This window comes from Aplidium turbinatum, chromosome 17, assembly GCF_918807975.1.
Source record: "Aplidium turbinatum chromosome 17, kaAplTurb1.1, whole genome shotgun sequence".
NCBI lineage: Eukaryota > Metazoa > Chordata > Ascidiacea > Aplousobranchia > Polyclinidae > Aplidium > Aplidium turbinatum.
In genome coordinates this window covers 20679765-20698073 of record NC_137488.1, presented here as the reverse complement: position 1 = coordinate 20698073, position 18309 = coordinate 20679765, and the positions used below count along the sequence as shown (strand labels likewise).

The following is an 18309-nucleotide window of genomic DNA, read 5'->3' as shown; positions in this document are numbered from 1 at the left end:
CAACGACAAGCATTAAGAATGAGGAAGATAGAGAATTTTTAGAATCTATGAAATCTGACAGAGCAGCCTCATTTGGTGGTGTTGACAACAAGAAAGCTGCTAAAGATCGAAGAAAAGAAAAACGCCTCTTAGCGGAAGCTTCAAAACGGCAACGTCATGAATCATCCAGCATACAAGTGGTAAAAAGTTCTGTAGCCTCTGATGATAGTGCCTCTGCACTGCAGATAGCTCCGAAGAAACTAAAGAGGTGCTTGGTGGCTCTTATGTCAGTCTGCTTCAAATGCCCCATAGCTTGATCTGTGCTTATACAAGACTCTGCTCAGTTATAAAGCTGTCAACTCAACAATTTCAGTCAATGCTGTGACTGCCTTTGATAGACATTTGTAGTATCTAACTCGGGACCTAGTTGTTTTGGCACTATTCAGCAATGTAGTACCTCAAAAGGAGCGCCGTGCCCTTGCAGATGCGTTGCTGGCCATACAGCCAGATGAGTTGCCAAGCATGCCAAAATATTGCCATGGTTCTAAATATGGTAAACCTTGGTTTGCAGTCAAACTTCTTCACCTGGATATTACCTTCCTAGCAGAGGATGTTGACACTTGGCAGAACAGTGAACAATTCCAGGCACCCAAGGCCATTGTGGATGGGCTTAATGTTGTGAATGACCATGCAGAGAGAGCAGTGAAGCTCACAACCGATTTTGCTTCAGCTGCAATAAGAGAAGACCACTTCCAAAATCCTCTTCAAGTAGTTGAATGCGACCGCAAAGCGAAGGCTAATTTGCGGAAACAAGCAAAGTTGGAGTAGTGACAATTGGCGTTGTGATAAATTTTTGATGAAAATGTGAAACCATACATTGTATGACAAATCGCGATTACATAATTGTGACAAAAATGCACATTTACTTTGTATGACAAATTTTTATGCCTCATATCAGACAATTCCTGAAAATGTATGTTTTAACTATAATATTTTTTTGAATGAAAAAATCCATCGAACCATCGTTTCTGAATAAAATTGTTACATAACTTTGTTGTATTTGTATTCCTCTCATTAAGACCTTCAATTTGATACCAAGCATGACTAGGTTGGGGTGTAAAATAACAAAACCTAAATTTTTGTATAGTGCGGCTCCCAGAAACAACCCCAAATATATAAAAATGGCCGGTGGCCACCCAGGACCACCTCCAATTTCACTCATTTTTGGCATACGCGTTTCTACCAACAAGTGTAACATTTGAGAGGATAGGCATTAAAATCCAAACATCTTTTTGAAATCATGGGGCGTTTGATGCACCCTAGCGCTTATCGTCTTTTGCTTTGAAAGAAAAAAGTGCTTATGTAGTGACGTCATGACCGGTCAAATAGTGTTTCAGATTCAAAGACCGGAGCCGGTCAAATAGCCACTGCCTTTTGTTATATAATGTATGGTAGGCCTACCGTATGTTACTACTAGTGTCTAATCATAATGGAAATGATGTTGCCAGCACAGTAGTACTTTTTCTCTATATATATACATGATAAATTATTTAATGAAAACACTAGAAACAGAACAAAATAGAATACTACCAAAGGAAACCATAAGCAAACACCAAGAAAACAGAGTCAAATACTACTGTACGTACCGGTACCTAAATGTAGCCTACTAGTCTTCAAAATTAGCATATTTTTACTTCGGCAAAAACATTGCCAAGGCCAAACAGCAAAAGTTGAAATTGCCTCGGCAATTGCTGTGAACACTTATTGCGAAAAGATTGTAGCCTACTAAAACATGTTAAAGAAAAAGCGAAATATATACTACAGTACCGGTAGTCTATCACAACCGCATTGTTTGATTTGTTGTGATGTACGGTAACAATATCAAAAGTAGCGATAAGGCGAGCAATCCGATATGCACACTGTTATGGTAATTCACTTTAAATAACCCCCCGGGGGGAAGTAAGTTAATTTTGGGTTGATTCAACAATCGAGTCAACACAAATCAATTTAATTTTCCTGGCTGGTTATATTGCATAACAACAGTGCCCAATAAAAAATTTACGTTTGTTTTACATTAATTCGGCATCTAGCGACATTGAATTATCATTAAATAATGTTAATTGCTCAACCAGGTAGGATGCAACCTACGGTAGTTCGTACCATGAACAGTTTGGACCGTCAGTTCGTACCTTGAAAGGATCAAGAAAAAAATTAAAAAAAGCCGAAGTCGCTGATTGCAGTTTCCGCAATCATTTTAAAATTTTCTCCCTGAAAAGATCGAGAGAAAAAATATCTCAAAACTGAAGTCCGCTGATTGCAGTTTTCGCAAACATTTTTCCGTAGTTTTCGCTGACTCTAACCATAGAGTAATCTATGCTCTAACCCTAACCCTCGCTGATCGCAGTGTCTGCAAACATTTTTTTTGCAGTTTCCTTTAATCCTTACCCTAATTCTAACCATAGAGTAATCTATGCCCTAACCCTCGCTGATCGCAGTTTCCGCAAACATTTTTCCGCAGTTTCCGCTAACCTTGAACCTAACCATAGAGTAATCTATGCTCTTACCCTTGCAGATGGCAGTTTCTGCAAACATTTTTTCGCAGTTTTCGCTTCTAACCCTAACCCTCGCTGATCGCAGTTTCCGCAAAGATTTTTCCGCAGTTTTGCAGTTTCCGCTAACCGCAGTTTCCGCTAACCCTACCCCTCGAGTTTGTTTCAATTTGTTTGGGGAAAGTCCGATCAGCGACTTCGGCTTTGTGTTATTAAACTGCGATCAGCGACTTCGCCTTTTTTTATTTTTTCTCTCGATCTTTTTAGGGTACGAACTGACTGTACGAATGGTTCAAGGTACGAACTAGGTTGCACCCAACCAGGTACCAGTAACAAATTAATAGCTCCCTGCGAGAAGATTGCCTCGATTTACGTATAAGCTAACGTAATTTCGGCACCATTGGGACACTGCGAGCAACACATAGGCTAGTCTGTTTGATGAAGAACTAATCAGAATCGGTATCATCAGATGCTGTATCAGCTGGATGAGATAACGGAAAGCGAGGTGCAATAAGGAGTATATAGATGCTTATAATAATTTGATTCTACTGGCAATAAATCAATGCAAATAGGGTGATGTTTTCATAAAAGATTTAATTCTCCCAGCTGGGCACGTGTCTAAGCGCCGGCGAAGTAGAAGTTACCCAAATAAAACATCCAGCAATAGTAAGATTGAATCAACATACTAGTCTGGTATATATAGTCTAAAAAAATTATTTTTTTTTGCAATCTTGTGGCTCTTACAAGCGATCGTGTGGCTTCGGCATTTTTATTGCCGACGCAAATGCGCCATTCATGCATCTGCGTCAGCAACTGCCGACGCTAGTTTCGAAGACTGCTAATGTATGGTATATTGTATAAAGCAATCTTATTGTCATATTTTAAGAAAAAAATAAATCAGTAATTGATAGCAATCATATGGTCTTCCATTTGACCATTTTTTGTTGCAGCGTCTAAAAGCATGTCGCCTTCTTTGCCTCATAAGTCATGGACAATTTTATTAAAACAGCTTACAGTTACCGTATGCATCACTAAGAATGTGATATTAGAGTGTCATATGTTTCAAGTCATCATGATCTGAAATGCAGCCTTTTTGCATGAAGTAACATGGTATATTTTGTACAACTACAAACAACATTGAGACAATCTCCATAGAAAAAGGCTTAACACTAAATGCAGCTTGTGCAGTGCCATTACCTGTTTAAAACAGCTAAGCTTTTTAATCCAGGCTGTTTGTATATGTAATTCATAATTGCATTTTATTGAAGCTTGCTGACATAAGAATAGAATATTGATAGATAAAAATTACATTATGCTTCAGTAAGATTGAGAAAATATCATTAATGCACGTGTAGCTGATGTGTTGTGTTGCACTGTTGCATATTGAGACGCCCGTTCATACACAGTCGTCGTCACAACAACAAGACCCTTGGCCGCGATGGTGGCGAGGGGTGACCAAGATACATAGTCTTCAGTGCAGGGGTCGATCTTAACTTTTTTTTTCACTGGCCCACCGGACTAGTTGCTCCCCGTTTTCTCTAGCCCGCACAATTTTTCACTAGTCCGACCAGTTTACTGACTTTTCTCTTGTCTGATGACGTATTAAGACCCAAGTACCAAGACCACGTACCCAAGCTAGAACATTGCTTCGACGTCACCTTCACAGAACAACCATCCACTGATTTACTCGACCTACATGAAAACAAATGGCAAACAATTACCAAAGCAAAAATTAATATTCAAAAAATGATCACACCTTTTGTTAAATAAACCCTGTCACCCCTTCCGTTTTTCAACTTTTTGGAGACTGCTTAGTTGTAGTCTATTCATTTACTTATGACGTAACAATTAGTTTTTACAGTTCGGCATTTTGAATTTATCTTAGTTTAAACATTAGTTAATTTGGTCAGTAATCCTAGTCAGTAAGTTATTTAGTCAATTTATTCAATAGTCTATATTTAGTCAATTTTAGTCAATCAGTAAATTTAGTCAGTAAAAAAAATTTTGTGCAGAGAGCTGTCAGGTTACTACTTCGATATCGCTTGATGTAGTTAATTCTGTAGATACAGTTCTAGGTAATTTGATGTACGGTAGTTAATTCTTTTCGTCATTATCGGTTTAAGCCCAGTTTTTATACAATTTGTCATTTTAATCAATATTTTTCGTATTGTTGAACAATGTGTTTCTGGTTAGGCTTATGATGGTAGGCCTTACAATTGTATACCATACTCTTTCGTGCAATTTTCCTTTTATTTCGTCTTTGATTGTTAGGTCTTTACATTAATTCTTTAATGTAGCTAGAGTAAAACGTTTTTTCATTTCTTTGCACTTTCATCATTTGAATTTTGTGCTGTTTGCTTCCAGCTTAGCTTAACTGAAGATGATCTAGCTTCTAGCTGATTGAAATCGATTTTAGCAATATATGATTGAACTGACTCGTGTGAGAATAAATTTCTTTGCGTATTAAGATAAGTGTTTTCGCTTAGACTAAAACTAACTAAAGTAAAGGCTTTCAGATTTCAGTACGCACAAGAGAGCAACAATACGCACAAAAACACCTTCTCGTACTACAGATGCAAACAATGCAATTTTAAAACATAAAAAATAAATGTGGCATGCGGCGTGTGCTTAATATTTATTTATGTTGTAATATTACATTGTGTGCATCTGTAGTACGAGATGACACGCCACTCGCCAGGGTGGTACAAACAATACATAATATTCGTTCACTGTCAAAAGAAGTGGACTATTGGATGGATTGCGTTTGGTTAGGCCTCTACCGTCAGACCTGTCTGGCTTGTTGGGTCAGCATAACTGTTTAGGTCACGGAGGCACACAAGCTCTTCAACTACGACAAGGTAGCAATCCAAAGAAGAGGGAAAAAACGAAAAAAGTAGTCACATGCTCAGTTGACCGACTTTGCAGCCTTCTTCGTGCAATTTTGCATCTGGCAAGCAAATTTTTGCAGTATTTCAGAGTGACGTCGCCAATCGCCATTTTGTAAACCAAAACTTTTCACCGGCGAATATTTTCACTAGCCAATCGGACTATTACTGCAACATTTCTACTAGTCCGTGCAAATTTTCACTAGCCATTGGGTAGCGGACTAGCGTTAAGATCGCACCCTGCAGTGCTACACGTACTGATTCTAAATGCACATTATCCAAGTGTGGAGGTGAAGATATAACACAGCAAGCATGATGTCAAGTCGAACGGAATCCAGAGAACAAAACAGTTAAACAAAAAACACCAAAACTAAAGGCTGACAGCCTCAAAACCAAAAATTAACAATCCCAACTACACTACTCTGCACTACGTTACTGAAGTGAAAGTTGGAGTAAATAGTCACATACCGGTATACTATTCAGTCCTCGAAATTAGCGGCGGCACGCGGCAATTGCCGTGGTAAATGCTGCCGCAAACGTCATAATGGCCATTTTGCTACGGCAATAAAAATGCTGTCGCAAAATGAGCATTTAATTAGGACAAAAATTGTTCAAAATTTCTTCCTGTGTTATTTACTCGCAGCGGGAGTTTAATCTGCAGAAACATCGCACCAAGACCTCACCTCGGACTATTTTACTTGCTGTGAACACTCACGCAGTCTTCGAAATTAGCATATTTTTACTTGGTAAAAGCGTTGCCACGGTCAAACAGCAAAAGTTGAAATTGCCTCGGCAACTCCTGTGAATGTTTATTACGAAAAAAATTGTACCAATACATGTAAAACGAGAAGCGAAAAATATACTAGAGTAGTCTATCATGACCGCACTGTTTGATTTGTTGTGATGTAATAATACGAAAGGTAGCAATAAAGCGAGCAACGCGATACGCTGTTATGGTAATTCACGTTGAATAACTCACGGGGAGGAAAAGTAAGTTAGTTTTGGGTTGATTCAACATTCGGGTTTGTAGAAATCGACTTAATTTTTCCGACAGTTTTATTGCGTAACAACAATGACCAATAAGAAATTTACGTTTGTTTTGCATTAATTCGATATCTAGCGACGTTGAATTATCATAAAATAACGGGAACAAATTAATAGCTCCCCTGCGAGAAGATTGCTTCAATTTACGTATAGGCTACACTAACATAATTTCGGCACAATTAGGATGCGCGACCAACACAAAGTCTGTTGGATAAAGAACTAATCAGAATCGGAATCATCAGATGCTGTATTGGAGGATGAAGTTGTTGCGTCGTCACTGGAATACTTAAAGACACAAAACTGCTCGTTTATGAAGTTGCGATGCCATATCATTGAAAGCATTACTTTTCTTTAGCAGGTAAATTCCACTTTTTAACTGTATCTTCCTTCACCATGATTTATATTCGCAACGACACCGGTAGACAATAATAATTCGATGAAAGAATAACTTTTGCGTAACAATGAAGCCAGTATTTACAAGGTTGCAAACTTTCTACAGTTCACAAGAGCATTGTCAGCGCATAACATAGCTTGCGTAATGCTCTGGTCTACCGCCGTGTGTCACGATAAAGAAGTGCATAAAATTTCGTTTGATTAAAGCATACGGCAATTGCCGCCGCAATCCAAGGTTGTTGATTTGGCGACGGTACCGGTAATGTTTCTGCTGTCGTAGATGAAAGCTAATTTCGAAGGCTGGGTATTATGGTTGCAGCTACTTAAGAAGGAATTCCAATTTTGATTGGAAATGTACTGCTGGGAGCGTTGCAATCAATACCGGTATGCACAATGTAACAAAACCGCAAAACTACGTACGTGTGAACTGTGAAATTTATAATTGCCAGGATGCCACTAGGCATGCTGGGAGATCTAGTGCTTTGAATTCCATTGTGAAATGCAAGAGTGAGTGACGTCAGACAAAGCTCACAGAGCTACACATGCCAGAAGATGCAATTATTGTCTGTTCATGCTTGGTTGCTTTTAGATTATTAGAAAGTTATATATATAAGTTTTAATTTGTTGTGAACTAGCATAATTTTTACAGAAAATTCCATGTTCAAGACCTTTATGTTATAACTGTTGTCATATCTTGACAATTCTATGAAACTATGGTAAGTTTCAAGCAATTTTGTATATTATTTTACTCAATAGCCTATCACTTCAATTAGTGAACTCTCCAAGCCAATCTAAATGTCTTGTTGGTGTTCTGCGATATTTGTTAGGTAAATTAGTTGGGAGTAATAATTATATTTTTATATTGAAGAATATTACTTGTGTAATAATGTGATTTTGACCTTCATTGACATAGTGGCCAGTTAAATAACTATCGTATATTTTGTATTTTCATAGTGAGTGATTTGTGCATCGTGCCAAATAAGGTTCTTTCCATAAAAGTGATTTATTTACATAGATGTTTGACATGGATAGGAAACCAAACTTTATTTACTTTTGCTGTGGTATGGTAGTTCATGCTCTATACCTACCATATTACATATACATATCATAGTATTTAATTATCTATTCACAAATCATAACTATGACATATATAAATATTATATATACAAAGTGTATAATACAGTTTAATTTAAAAACATAGCACTCTCTTATGGTGTTAAGTAAAATAAGCTAAACTATTACAGCATGTTATGCGTGATAATCCATATATCAGAAGAGCGTGCAATTGTTTTAAATTAAATGCTTTTGGTAACCAGTTTCTTTTAATTTTTATGTATATGGTTCTTATGTGCAATATCTAATTGATCAAAAATCAATGCTCAGTTGAAATATTCCAGCATCCTAAGACCTAGGTAGTGGGAACTGCATAATAACTAAAAACGGTTTTGCCTCTACAGAGTTCCAATGGAATTCTACCACAATTTTCTTCACAGTTTGTCATTAAAGTTCCAAAAGCAACAAAAAATGGCACCGCAGTTGAATTTTTCATTGACACATTAAAGGTTTGTTAATTTATTAACTTTTTGCTGGAAGGATATACTGTAATATTTTGCGGCAATGTCGATAATATCTCAAGATTGTAAGAAATTGTAACTTATGCAAAGTTCTATTATGCAGAATACAACATACAATATTTATTACAACACTTTCAGTCAACATCACTTGAGTTGATTGGCCTACGTTTTATCGAACCACCAACGTATTCAAACCATTTTATGATGTTCTCGAATCCAAATTCAATTTCTGCACAGTTTTTCCCACTTAACAGGACTACCGGTACCATCCAACAAACAGACCAAAATTATCCATGTTTTTGGTTTGTATGTTTGATTTGTGGGGTTCCTTCAATGAATACATGTTATTGCTACGTTCTTTATACGTGTTTTATAAGTTTCTAGCAATAGTTGCAACAAGATTAATGCTAGAAAAGATTACAATCCTGATGAACTGCCAAACTTTGCAGTATTTGATTAGTTGTTGACAATAACACCTTTGATAGTTTTGAGAAAAAGCTTTGTTCTGTCACAGGTTTTGTCATAACCTTTTTTCTTGAACAGCTTTGAATTTATCTCCAATTGGAGCAGTATTCCTCATCTGACAACAAATGTTGTCAGATCAGCGCTTCCCAAAGTCTGACGTGATTACTTTTATTTGTGTAGCATTTTCAATTTTTTGTATTTGTGTAGCATTTTCAATCTACAAAACTAATGTTAGTTTTGTAGATCAAGCTACGTCCTTTAAAAAATCAAATGTTTTTTTGTAAAAAAAAAGAACAGCCCACCCGGGTAGCTATCCACTAAAACCCTGGTTGAAGATAAGTAACGAACATCCATCTCCACAGGATGGCGATGAGCGAGCGATCGTTGTCATCCGGCTCCATGAGGACTTTCTTTGGCTTCTTCATTGCCTTAAAACTCAAGATGATGTCAAATCAATTATTGTGAGATATGCCATTCACTGTTTCTATACTTTTGTGAAAAATTATATTGGTATATACTATATAATATACAATCGTTAATATTTACCAACATTATACGAATTGCATTATTGTGTCAGTAACATTAATTTATTGTTTTCTGCTTACCACGTAATCTATATTCGTGTTTGGAGCGGAGCAAGCTTAGCTCTTGCACAACATTGAAATTTAAAAACTTTTGGTGTAAATTATGCGAAACTATCACAAGGTATTGTAAGTAGTGATAACTCGCATTTATTCCACCGTTTCATTTATCAGACATTTCACATGACTGACTTCTTCAGTGGGCTAGGTCTCTTAATGTTTTGGTAAAAAATATTGGGTTGGATGGTTTTAATCTGTATCATTCTTGATTGAAGCTTTTTTGCATGACTGACACTCCAAAAGTTTTGTTAACATCACAGTGAGAGTCACTAGCTAGGAAATTATGCAACTCATCTGCAAACTCTAATTATATATATTACCAATCTTCTTATGACTTATATATAATTTCAGTTTCCACCATTGCCTCCCGCTCCCGCCACTAGCCTCCAAGCAGCAGAGAAGCGAACACGGAAGCAAGTTGGAGAGAAAGCCAGCGTTTTGGTTGGTGACGATTACGTGGAGCATTGCAAAGCTTACGAGAAGTTTCTACATCTTTGCTCTGAGCACCCGAGACTTGGAAAGTCAACTGTTCTTCAAAAGTTCTTATGTGAAAGAGAGGTAACTTACAGCAACTTAAGCTGCCGTCCGAATGTCGCGAATACTTGATTTGGTGTCTTGCGGCATTCGGACCATTAGGTCGTGTATCCCTTCAACTTATTGTGAATCGTGATAAGAATCATTGCAAGCCTTGTGCTCAGTCGTTTACAGAGGAATTTCATGAAGTTGATGAAATTAAAAGACCATATATAAATACCCCTTTTCCTTTATTCTGATCTCGATGTTATTTTTGTTTGTTTTTGTTTTGTTGATTTCTTCCAATCCAGGCTCCAGCCCGAGTGAAAGTTCGCCGTGGGATCTTTGAATCTCTTTACAAGACCATGGACGATCTTCGCCTCTTGAACTTCAAAGACTCTGATGTCGATCTGCAACAAACGCGTGTCTCTAACAGCGAAAATATCAAGCACATGAAAACAGCCTCCCTTGTATTCCAACACTCTGTTGATGTCGAACACAGTAGGTTCCTTGCTGTCGTTGTGTCATTGCTAGCCTGTGGTATCTGTCAATCAATAACATCCAACGTCTCACAACAGCCAACTATCTTGGTGCCAGTATGGCCTGGCTTCAAAGTGAGCTCTTCAATCTGGCTTGCGCCGCAACGCCGACTCTTCAGAGTCATACCTTCTGCGGTTACTGCTTCATGTTGCATTGTCAGCTGGTGTGAGCGGCTTACTATCGTACTGGCATTCACTGTGTACTTGTTATACTTAGTTCAGCGCTGTGAAAACGTAAGGTAGCTCAACCCACAACATTGTCATGTCTTGACAGGGATATCGAGCTCATACACGGAGATCCAACAAACGACAAAGGCGATGTCATCGAGTGATGCGACCAGCATGGACGAGTAAGTCGCCTTCCCCACGTCATAGTCATCATGCGTGGTCTAGATCTAAACTGCGCCAGTTGCAGGCAGAACTGCCCATTGCCCAATGATATTCTTCAAGACTTGCTGGGTGCAATCGCTCGCAAAATCGAAGACTTCACTCAACAATTCGCGGTCGCGCAAGCAGTCGCGAACCCCGATCTCCAGCAATAGTGGCTACTCACTATTTTCAAATGTTGTCTTTTTTCACCATATAAATTTTCCGTACAAAGTCATTGATGTTATTGGCCAAGTTGAGGTTTACAGCTTCTCTTCAAGTAGTTCCAACTATTTGATGACGAAATTGTTTTTAAAATATTATTTTTCGTTTATTTGTTGACTACAAACTAGGCCACCATAAGATGTTGAGAATGACAACCTGCTTTATTTTGAGCGTTTCGAAATAGTTCGTAACATTATTTTTGTTGATTTGAACGTTTCGATTTGAAATTACGTGGTCAGCACTACGCCGGTGCTAGACGTTGCCAAAGCAAATGTTTGTGGAATGCAGGATTTTGTTTGCTGTGGTGATGCGAGCCGCAGCAACTACTAATGTCGACTTTTAAAGTACTGAATAGAAACATTTCGTAAGAGTTAGTAACTCTTGTGAAAGTGGCAATGCACATTGCACATGGAAAATATGTTTCAAATATCAATTTTAATGTAATTTTGTCGCGCAATCAACCCACATGCATCTACTATAGAATATCACATATTAAGGTTTCACATATTATTAAGGTAATATTAAGGTAATAATTAAGGTGTTATTAAGGTATCACATATTTCCAAAAGTACTTCCTGGACCTCCCCCCCTGCCAACGCTACTGTTTATAACTAGCTTGCAACTCATCTGTGTTCAGCCGCTGCAGCACTTTCTCAATGTATTGTTCGTCAAATGATAGTTGTCGCGGTGTTTGCGGGTGTGTTTCTGTTCATACAAGAGCTTGTTGCCAAATACATACGAAGAAGTTTCCGATGATCAAGCAGAAGACTTTTAAACACTTTCTTCAACCTAGCACGTACAACTTTTAAGTACCTTCTTATCCCTCTGTTGGAAGTTGCAGGTTTAGTGTGGCCGCCGGCTTTAGCGACGTTTCTATTTGAATTGGAATGCGACTAAAATCACTGAAATTTTTTCAATTGTGGAACTTGTTTTCAAATGTGGTCACAGTCTGAATGTGGCCATGTAGTAGTTCAAGTGCTATATGGGTCAAACTTATCATAAATATGTTTGTTATTAACTTGTTAATATCCCCCAGGTTGTGCCAGATACTGAGTCAAGCTGCTGAGCACGCCAATGAGATGAGTCACGTGATTGCCACCAACCGTCAACAGACACTAGGTGCCACTCTCAAGTTGTACGCGGGCTTCTCCGTCGCCGAGCAGGAGATGCTGCAGAAGCGAGTGCTCAAGTTGCTGGACCTGGAAAACGCGAAAAAAAGTTTTGAAAAGGCGAAACCTCAGAAAAAACAGCAGGTTGGTCTCCTACCTTGGTTGCAGATGGCCTTGGTCCTTGTACGTTCTGAGGTCGAGGTGTAGTTGGGTTCAACGGCTGTGATTTTAAATTATTCTGTTTATTATTTCATTTGAATGCCACTAAAATCATAAGCAAGTTATGCAACGTTTGGCATGTGCCCCTGCACTGCCTGGTTAGGCATTTACAACCCAGAAACGTTATTTCAAAAACTTGAGACGTACTGACTGTTTGTAACGTTAGGAAATGAGTGGACTTCTCCACAAGCCAAGATGATGGCCACTCAGTTGCAAAGCAATAAGAAAAAACATGTGAACCCAAACATCAAAATCCGTCATTTTTACATGGATTCAACGTCTGCAGACGTTGAATCAATGTAAAAATGACGGATTTTGTTGTGTGGGATACTATTAGTGTCGGTTCAGCAGCGCCATCTGCCGCCCTTGGATTCTTGCTCGAAATTCTTCCTTGATTTCTCATTAACGGTTTATAAATACTTGCTACTTTGGCGAAGAAAATATTAGATGTTGTCGTGTAACAATCGATTGATTTTGACGTCAGGCTGAAGAATTGATGAAGTCACTGGAGCGTGAGGTCGGAGATCTGACGTCACTAGCCAAACCGGAGCTGGAGCGTCACAACCGCCAGAGGGTGCTGGCGTACCAGGCCGCCATCACTCAGATGGTTGAATCTGAGGTGAGTTTGTTGGACAGTGATCTCCTCGGATGGTGCTGTATGTCTGCATCACAGGCATGCGCTTTATGCACTGCAGACAGCTTCAGTGCTGCACAGCCTCAGCATGAGGTAATTGCGCATGGCAATCCAAATGTCGGTGGGATGGCGCAATGGATAAGGCGTTACTTTTCCAATCATGCAATGCGGGTTCGACTCCCGGCTTAAGCTGGTTGTTGATAAACACCGCTCACCTCTACCCAGGGTGCAATAAATTGGGTGGGCGTAATTGCTGTACAGGAAAGGCGGCCGAGAGAAAGGAGCTGACCACCCTACTCTCGTTGATGCTGAAGGCTTAGCATAATGAGAACCTTATCATCTCATACCCGACACTTGAATCAAGTATGGGGCCACCTTTAGCTTTTTGCAAATATGCATGAGGCCTTTGGATTCAGCTGAACGTCAAACTAGCTTTCATTACGCTTTCAACAAATCATGCATGTTGATTATATGATAAGTTAAATCAAAACCGCGCGAATCGGAATGCTGGCCACTGTCATTGTCTCAGCGCGGGGAGACAAGTTTTTGTTCTTCTGTGCTCAGTTGTCGTGATTTTGTTGGGCGAGAAAAAAATTTTACAAACACAAAATGGCAAATAGTTTGCGCAACAAGGATGGCAGCAAAATACCATAAGATCACCAAGGTCAGCTGCAAACCAAACTGCACGTTCAACGAAACCAGTGTTGCCAACTTTCCTGTCATCGTATACGTAAATAGTCTTCAGTCTGTAACTTGTTGCAATTATGTTCCTCTGCCAGATAAAGACAGCCAGGGACGGACTGGCAGTGTTCAGCAAGTTCTACTCGAGTGTCCAGAAAATTCAACTTTGAACTCTTGGCCACGTCATCCAGTACCCTCCAATCACATCCGTCCACGCATTCGTCAACATCGCCACAGTGTACTTGTCAGTGCTCCTTTTCTATTGTGTGCTTTTTCATTGTGACGTAATTGATGTCTTCACATTGTTCGGAATTATGACGTCATGTGGGGTCTCGTCGGTTGCATAATTATTTTGGCTCATGTCGCGTCCCACGCCTTATTCTGCAGTTACCGCTTTCCGTGCATTTACCCAGCATTATCATGCTCGCGCGTATTGGCAGTCTTTGCAATTTCAAGTTCATTGAACCTTTATGACGTTATGAACACGCGGATGAATATATACAGTGAAAAATGTTCCAGAATAATATTTGAAAATGTTTGTAAAGTTTATATTATTTAATTGAAAGTTTATGATATGAAAGATTAGCTCCCGTTTGGAGATTTTTGTTGTTTTGATGCAAGATATCTGTTGATTGTGATAAAGCTGCTTTTATTTTCATCACAAACATTTGAAACTCGAATAATATTGGAAAACGTGGCCTTATTGTCTGAAAGCGATTCAACTCCTTTTGAACTTTCACCAGAGTGCTGTGGCCCATTTACAGCGTTTGGGGAAAATGCAATCCCCCCTTCAACCCAGGTGATAGTGAGGTCACAAGTGCCTTTACCCCTTTGCACTTTGTCAATGCGGCAACCCAATTATGACGAAGTGTATCTTACATCCTAAGCTGTGCAAGGTAGAAAGAATCCGTTGATGGTGATTCATATAACTTTGACGTGAAACGTTTGAATATTCCTCAATGCAATGAGTTTGTGATGCATCTAATGAAGCTTGTATGATCGATGTTGCAACTTGGCGTTTGATTGAAACTTCGTTCAAATCGTTGGAGCTCCTAACCTTTGACTAATCAACCCCTGCATCATTGTGATGGGATAATTAGTATTGTTTTTCTTGTAATTGTTTGACTTACACATATCCATGTCGTCGCCCAGGGTCTGCTACTATTCGATGAGTCCGATTCTGTGAGAGCCTTTTTCGGAGAGCTCCCTATTTGGTGATTTTTTGAATATTTTTTTGAAAATTATTGGGTACCGTAGCCTAATTATCATTGCCGCTTTTACATCGTTTTAACGTCGCTAAACGTTGAAATAAGACCCCAACCATAACCCCAACCCTAAGTCTAACCCTAAAACGGCAATGATAATTATTAATTAGGCTACAGTACCAGATAATGTAAAAAAAAACATTCAAAAAATCACCAAATAGGGAACTCTACGAAAAAGGCTCTTACCGAATAGGGAACTCACCAAATCGGACTCACCGAAACTGGCCATTCCGTGTCGCCCAAGCCCCCCCCCCCCACACATTCAACATTCATTTGAACTTTATTCGAATTGTCTTTTTTTCCATGTACGTACGTACTCTGTGCAGGGTTGTAAAAAACCAGCCCACCCGGGTAGCTACCAGCTACAAGCCTGATAGCAAAGTTACGTAAAGGCGTAGTTTGTACGGGTGTCCGACGTTTTCTTCGTAAACAGTTCTTCGTAAAACAATTCTTCGTAAAGTTAATTCTTTGTAAAACAATTCTTCCCAAAGCATTTATTCGTGCATGCAATGGAGATTTGGTGTATACGAAGAAATGCTTTACGAAAAATTCTTTTACGGATTTCATTTCACCAACAACTGTTTACGAACAATTGTTTTACGAAGAATTGCTTACGAAGAATTGCTTACGAAGAATTGCTTTACGAAGAATTGTTTACGAAGAATTCGCCTATAACCGTTTCTACGCGATTGTGACATACGCGGTTTCACCTCCGTCCCCAACTCCATTTCACCAAAATTGTGGCAAATCTTTATATTCTCTTCCATGTGTTTATATTTCTCTTGACCATAGAGTGATGCATCTTTAGTTCGCAGTGTTTACCTCTCAATCGAATGTAACGTCATTTGCTTTCACTGAATTACTTTGCGTCGACGTAAGTGGGTCAACGTCAACAGCGTAGTAGGCCTATTTTGTTTGTTGAGTTACGCAAAATGACGTAACTATCACTGTTCGTGTTTACAGAACCTTCCCGAGACGTTGTGAAACGTTGATTCAATCAAGATTAGATGATTTTATGGTGATTTCCTTAAAAGTTTGTGAGTGCCGTGGAGTTGTTGAGGCGGTGCCCGATTGTAGAGCCCATCTGGCTCCATTGTCCCCCAACGAGGTTTATAGAGAGCGCGATCGGATGAACAATGGGGCACCCCTTTCCACACGGATAGTTTTGTGCAATACTGTCGCCTATATCTCATCTATATCATCATTACAATGGCCTGATGTACTGTCGCCTGTTTATGCTGCTGTGGTGTCAGGGGATGCTTGGCTGTTACGCACGATATACGTTTGATGGAAACGACTCTGAGGATGCGCAACGTTGTGTTGCACGAAACATTGACCTGCTAGCTTGTGCTGTGGTCTCGTTTAATGGGAGGTGCGATAACTGGGGCGTTTGCCACAAAAACACAACAAGATCAAGTAACCGATGGTTCGACGCCCGGAGTGTGCGCTTGAGCAAGTGACAGCTCTATATTCATCGACACTTAGTGGATGGAATAATTCACAGCAAGCAAGCGGAAACCTCTGATCGGTGACTGGGTCTGCGTTGATGGTTCAAAGCCTCGGAACTTTCGAAAAGGCTTCTGAGCCTGAGGACAAAATTTCACTCAACTTCCTTCCATCAACGCCATCTTATGATTTGACTTTCGTGCACACGAGCAAGTGTTCTGAAAGGTTTGTCTGTTTAATCTTCCGTGTTGAATAGCCGCTTCTAAATAGTTACATTTTGTTTGTTTGTTTGTTTTATTATCTTTATCCTGCATTGCAGGAAAGCAGACTTGAGCGCTATGCATCGGTGTACGCCTTCCGACGTACACCTGACCCACGCTGCAGCCGACTGCAATGTCTGTTTCCGGTTGTCTACTCTACTTATGACTGAAATTTGGTACTACCCATTACTCGAAATCGATCACTGGGTAGAGGCAATTATCGTAAAGTTTCTTGCCCAGAGAAACAACAGCAAGTGCGGGTGGCTGGAGTCGAACATGCAGGCTCTCGACTGCGAGCCCAACGCGCTAACCACTCGGCCACTGCTGCCGACTGCTACACTGCTGCTACATAATGACCTGCTAGCTACACACTGCTACATAATATCGATCATGACGCACAATGGACTCGGCAGCCTATTCCATGAGCTTCCGACCATTATGATCTGCTTGGTTTCAATCCGGTTAGTTGGTGATATTTTGTGCCCGACCTGGAACTCCCGCGGTGAAACATTTGTATGCTTAGGACATTCGGTTACACCTTGCTTGTTCAAATTCGAGCTTGTTGAAAGCAATGGGAGTTCAACATAATTATTCACACCTTAGCACATTAATATGATGACTTTCATGAATTATACAACACCTAAAACTATTAATATTTATGAAACCATCGCTTTGTCCATAACGCATTAAACTTTAGTGATGAAAACTGAATCTTAAAAAATCCGCTTATTGATCGATGGCTCCCGCGTGCGGCTATCGGTGAGTAGCCTCGATTACAAGGGTTTGGGTTTAAGAAGTAAAGTTTTATGCAATAAAGCGCTTACGAAGCAATTTTTTCAGGTTAGTTGAAATTTTCAAACCACTTTTAGTAGCCTAATTACCAAAATAATAAACAAGAATAATTTTTCTGATTGAAAGCAAACTTACAAAATTTATTCAATCTAAGTAGAGCTAGTGTCAAGCTTTGCAAATTAGCCTTCTTGGCCTCATGCGTCTGTGATGGGGCCAAGCACAAACAAAAGCTCGAAAAGTCGTTGCATTTGGAAAGAACAAAAAGATCGCAGTAAGCTTTTTATTTTGATTTCATCTCCGGTGTTTCGTTTTTACTTCATGTTTTCTGGTTATATCAATTATTCATAAAATATTTGCTTGAAAACACATTCGGTTTGTTTTGTGTTTCCACATTCCGTGCAGATTTTTTTGCAAACTCCTTTCAGTCTCTGTTTTATAAAGCGTCAAAAGTGCAAGGAACAGGTCAAACGAGAGTGGATTATCTCGCGATTCTTCTTGCAATGTAACACAAATTTTTAAAAGTCAGTAGCAACGGAATGTGCACACAGTTGTGACGTTTATCTACGTACGTCATGTATATTTTGAGCAGCCTCATCTGAAATAGACAACAAATCAAAAGTAAAATCGGGTCCGGAATTGTCACTTTACTGGATATCTGATTAGATGTTTCTTTTTATACGTTCATTTAATTCCTGAGGAAATAGAGGGTTAAATTGGTGTCCAGAAACTT

The 18309-nt window shown here is 39.3% G+C and overlaps 1 protein-coding gene across 1 annotated transcript; it reads left to right on the top strand.

The window, feature by feature from the left end:
• Positions 1-7437: 7437 nt before the first annotated feature.
• LOC145786509 (sorting nexin-6-like) lies at positions 7438-16303 on the top strand. Its single transcript, XM_082598175.1, has 9 exons — positions 7438-7566; positions 8308-8412; positions 9252-9350; positions 9882-10088; positions 10355-10544; positions 10857-10932; positions 12210-12426; positions 12986-13120; positions 13915-16303. The coding sequence occupies exons 1-9, from the start codon at positions 7564-7566 to the stop codon at positions 13984-13986; spliced, it is 1104 nt and encodes a 367-aa protein (XP_082454301.1). The 5' UTR covers positions 7438-7563; the 3' UTR covers positions 13987-16303.
• The last annotated feature ends 2006 nt before the right edge of the window (positions 16304-18309 follow it).